Genomic DNA, 2500 nt, shown 5'->3' with positions numbered 1-2500 from the left:
TTCGATGTAAATAAAAAAGAGGTCCTTGAAATTTCAAAATTTGGCCCTTGAAAGTCCTTGAAAAGTCCTTGTATTTTTGGTCTGAAAAAGTGTACGAACCCTGTAGGGAGAATGATGGAGAAATAGGGAGATAGTAATGATGTGGACACCATGACGTTGGAAATGTTTCATGTGTGCGCATAATTTATATAAGTTATGCATATAAAAATAATTTATTAAATTATTGTAGTAATTATACGTCTTATATGGGCTATATGGCAGTTGTCCACGAAGTATTAAACAATTACTTACTGCATTTGTATTAAACTATGCTTAAAAAAGACATCAGATTTTTGCTTTCAGTTTCAGAACAACAAATCTTCCATCTCATGATTCATTTTCACTTTGTCGTGAGACTGTAGTGAGAAATCGTGAGACTCCCAGATTGTGGTCAAAATTGTGAGTCTCATGGCAAAACCGTGAGAGTTGGCAAGTCTGGCTTACATGTAGGCTTAATCAGTAGTCAAGTGCTATATTCTTCACACAATCTCGTAAAAAGTGTAGTTAATTGGACCACAACTGAAAGCTAGAATTTTACAAGTCAGAGTGCCTAGGCCTAATCAGTGAAACAAGTGCTTAGGCTTAATCAGGAAACAAGTGCTATTTTGAGAAAAGTGTAGTTAACTGAACTTTAAATTGAAAGCTAGAACGTGGCAATGTTGTGGGCGCCACATGTAAAGAATGAAGTATAATGCACAGTAATTTTCTATTTTTATTCTGGCGATAACTGTGTGCAAAGCAAATAAATAAATAAATAAATTCTATCTGGGACTGCAGTGGCATCTACTCAATGTTGCTGTTTTTTAGGTGGATAGGGTGTTCTGCAATCTAGCCACGTGGGGTAATTTTTTGTGGATAACGCTCTTAGCTTTTAATTAAAAAAAATTATTCTAAAAACTGTTGAAAGCTTTAAGGTCGGGACACACTAGGCGACATGTCTCTGCGACAAGTCGCTCCGTATGTACTACTTGCAAAACAAGTCGCTGCGACAGGACGCCTGTTTGGTGAGGGAATGTGAACTAGTTTTCTAATTCAATATGGCGGACCAGCGATTACAGCAAAGGTCAAAGAAAAAGAAGTATTTACTTCTGTTAATGATGTTATTAGATAGCGAAGAATATAAACACGTCGAAAGAAGTTGCTGGACACGACAATGGGTGTCAAGAAGAGAAGAAAGAGGGGCTTACTACACTATTTTTAAAGAACTGGCAATAGAGGATTCTTGTGGATTTGCAGAATATTTGAGAATGCCTCATGGTAAATTCATCGAGCTGCTGAACATCATTGGTCCTTTAGTACAGAAGCAAGATACTCCTATGCGAATGTCAATTCATCCTGGTAAACGTTTACCGTTGACCCTAAGGTATCTAGCAACTGGAGAAAGTTTTCAATCATTATCATTTCAATTTCGAATTGGAAGAACAATGATTGGAGAAATTGTCATGCAAGTTTGCACAGCTATACTCAATACCTTAAAGGAAGAATATCTCAAAACACCAAACAAGGAAGAAAAGTGGCGTGAAATTACCAAAGTATTCCTTACTAGATGGAATATTCCCAATAACATCGGGGCAATCGATGGAAAACGAATTGTGATCCAAAAGCCAGCATTTTCAGGATCTCATTATCATGACTATAAGGGCAACGAGAGCATTATTGCCTTGGTGGTTTCTGGGCCGGACTACGACTGCCTTTATGCTGACATTGGAACAAATGGGAGAAACCCAGATGGCCATGCATGGGCAAGGTGCAATTTAAAAGAAGCACTAGATGACCTAACTAATCCACTTCGTATTCCACCCCCACTACCCCTGCCAGGTCGCACTGTACCTGTGCCCTTTGTCCTAACAGGGGATGAAGCCTTTGGATTAGCAAAGTACATGTTAAGACCTTACCCACAGAAAAATTTAACAGTAGAACAGAGAACTTCAAATTATCGTATTTTAGGCATATTGTGTAATAGATGGCGCTGCCCTCGAGTACCCTTCCTTCTAAGTCCAGAAAAAGTCAAAGTAATTGCCTTGGCCATACTAGTACTTCACAATTGGCTTAGAGCAGACATCAGCACCAAACATGTGTATTGTCCCCCTGCAATAATGGATCAGGAAGACCTTCACACAGGAGAGTTTATTCCAGGCACATGGAGAGATGATACTCCCAGGGAATCTTTTCTGGACCTTGAAGTTTCCTTATCAAGGAATTCCACGAGAGTTGCTAAAGAGATGCGTGAAGAGTTTACAAGCTGGTTTAACAATGAAGGAGATGTAGCATGGCAACGGAAAATGTGTGGACTCTAATACATTATGATTAAATACTTATCAGTTATTTGTGGTATAATTTCTGAAGTGAAATATTCTTGTTGAGTTCAGTGAAATGCATTTTATATTGAGCACAGAATCTTTGTAAATATTTTTTTATTATAACTCAACCTAAAGGGGTACTATAAATTAAAACCCACAGA

General features: G+C 38.1%; 1 protein-coding gene and 1 long non-coding RNA gene across 2 annotated transcripts in view; both read left to right on the top strand.

Moving 5' to 3' along the window:
* Positions 1-2500, top strand: part of LOC138045689 (uncharacterized) — a 10142-nt gene that overhangs the window by 2902 nt on the left and 4740 nt on the right. The gene's annotated exons all lie outside the window — the stretch shown is intronic.
* On the top strand, positions 1077-2336 carry LOC138044775 (uncharacterized). Its single transcript, XM_068891191.1, has one exon. It carries the CDS (start codon positions 1077-1079, stop codon positions 2334-2336), a length of 1260 nt encoding a protein of 419 aa, XP_068747292.1.

This window comes from Montipora capricornis, chromosome 4 (assembly GCF_036669925.1).
Source record: "Montipora capricornis isolate CH-2021 chromosome 4, ASM3666992v2, whole genome shotgun sequence".
Taxonomy (NCBI): domain Eukaryota; kingdom Metazoa; phylum Cnidaria; class Anthozoa; order Scleractinia; family Acroporidae; genus Montipora; species Montipora capricornis.
This window is presented reverse-complemented; position numbering and strand designations above follow the sequence as displayed.

Coding starts and splice junctions, on each gene's coding strand:
- LOC138044775 (XM_068891191.1), top strand. CDS start 1,077: ATGGCGGACCAGCGATTACAGCAAAGGTCAAAGAAAAAGAAGTATTTA.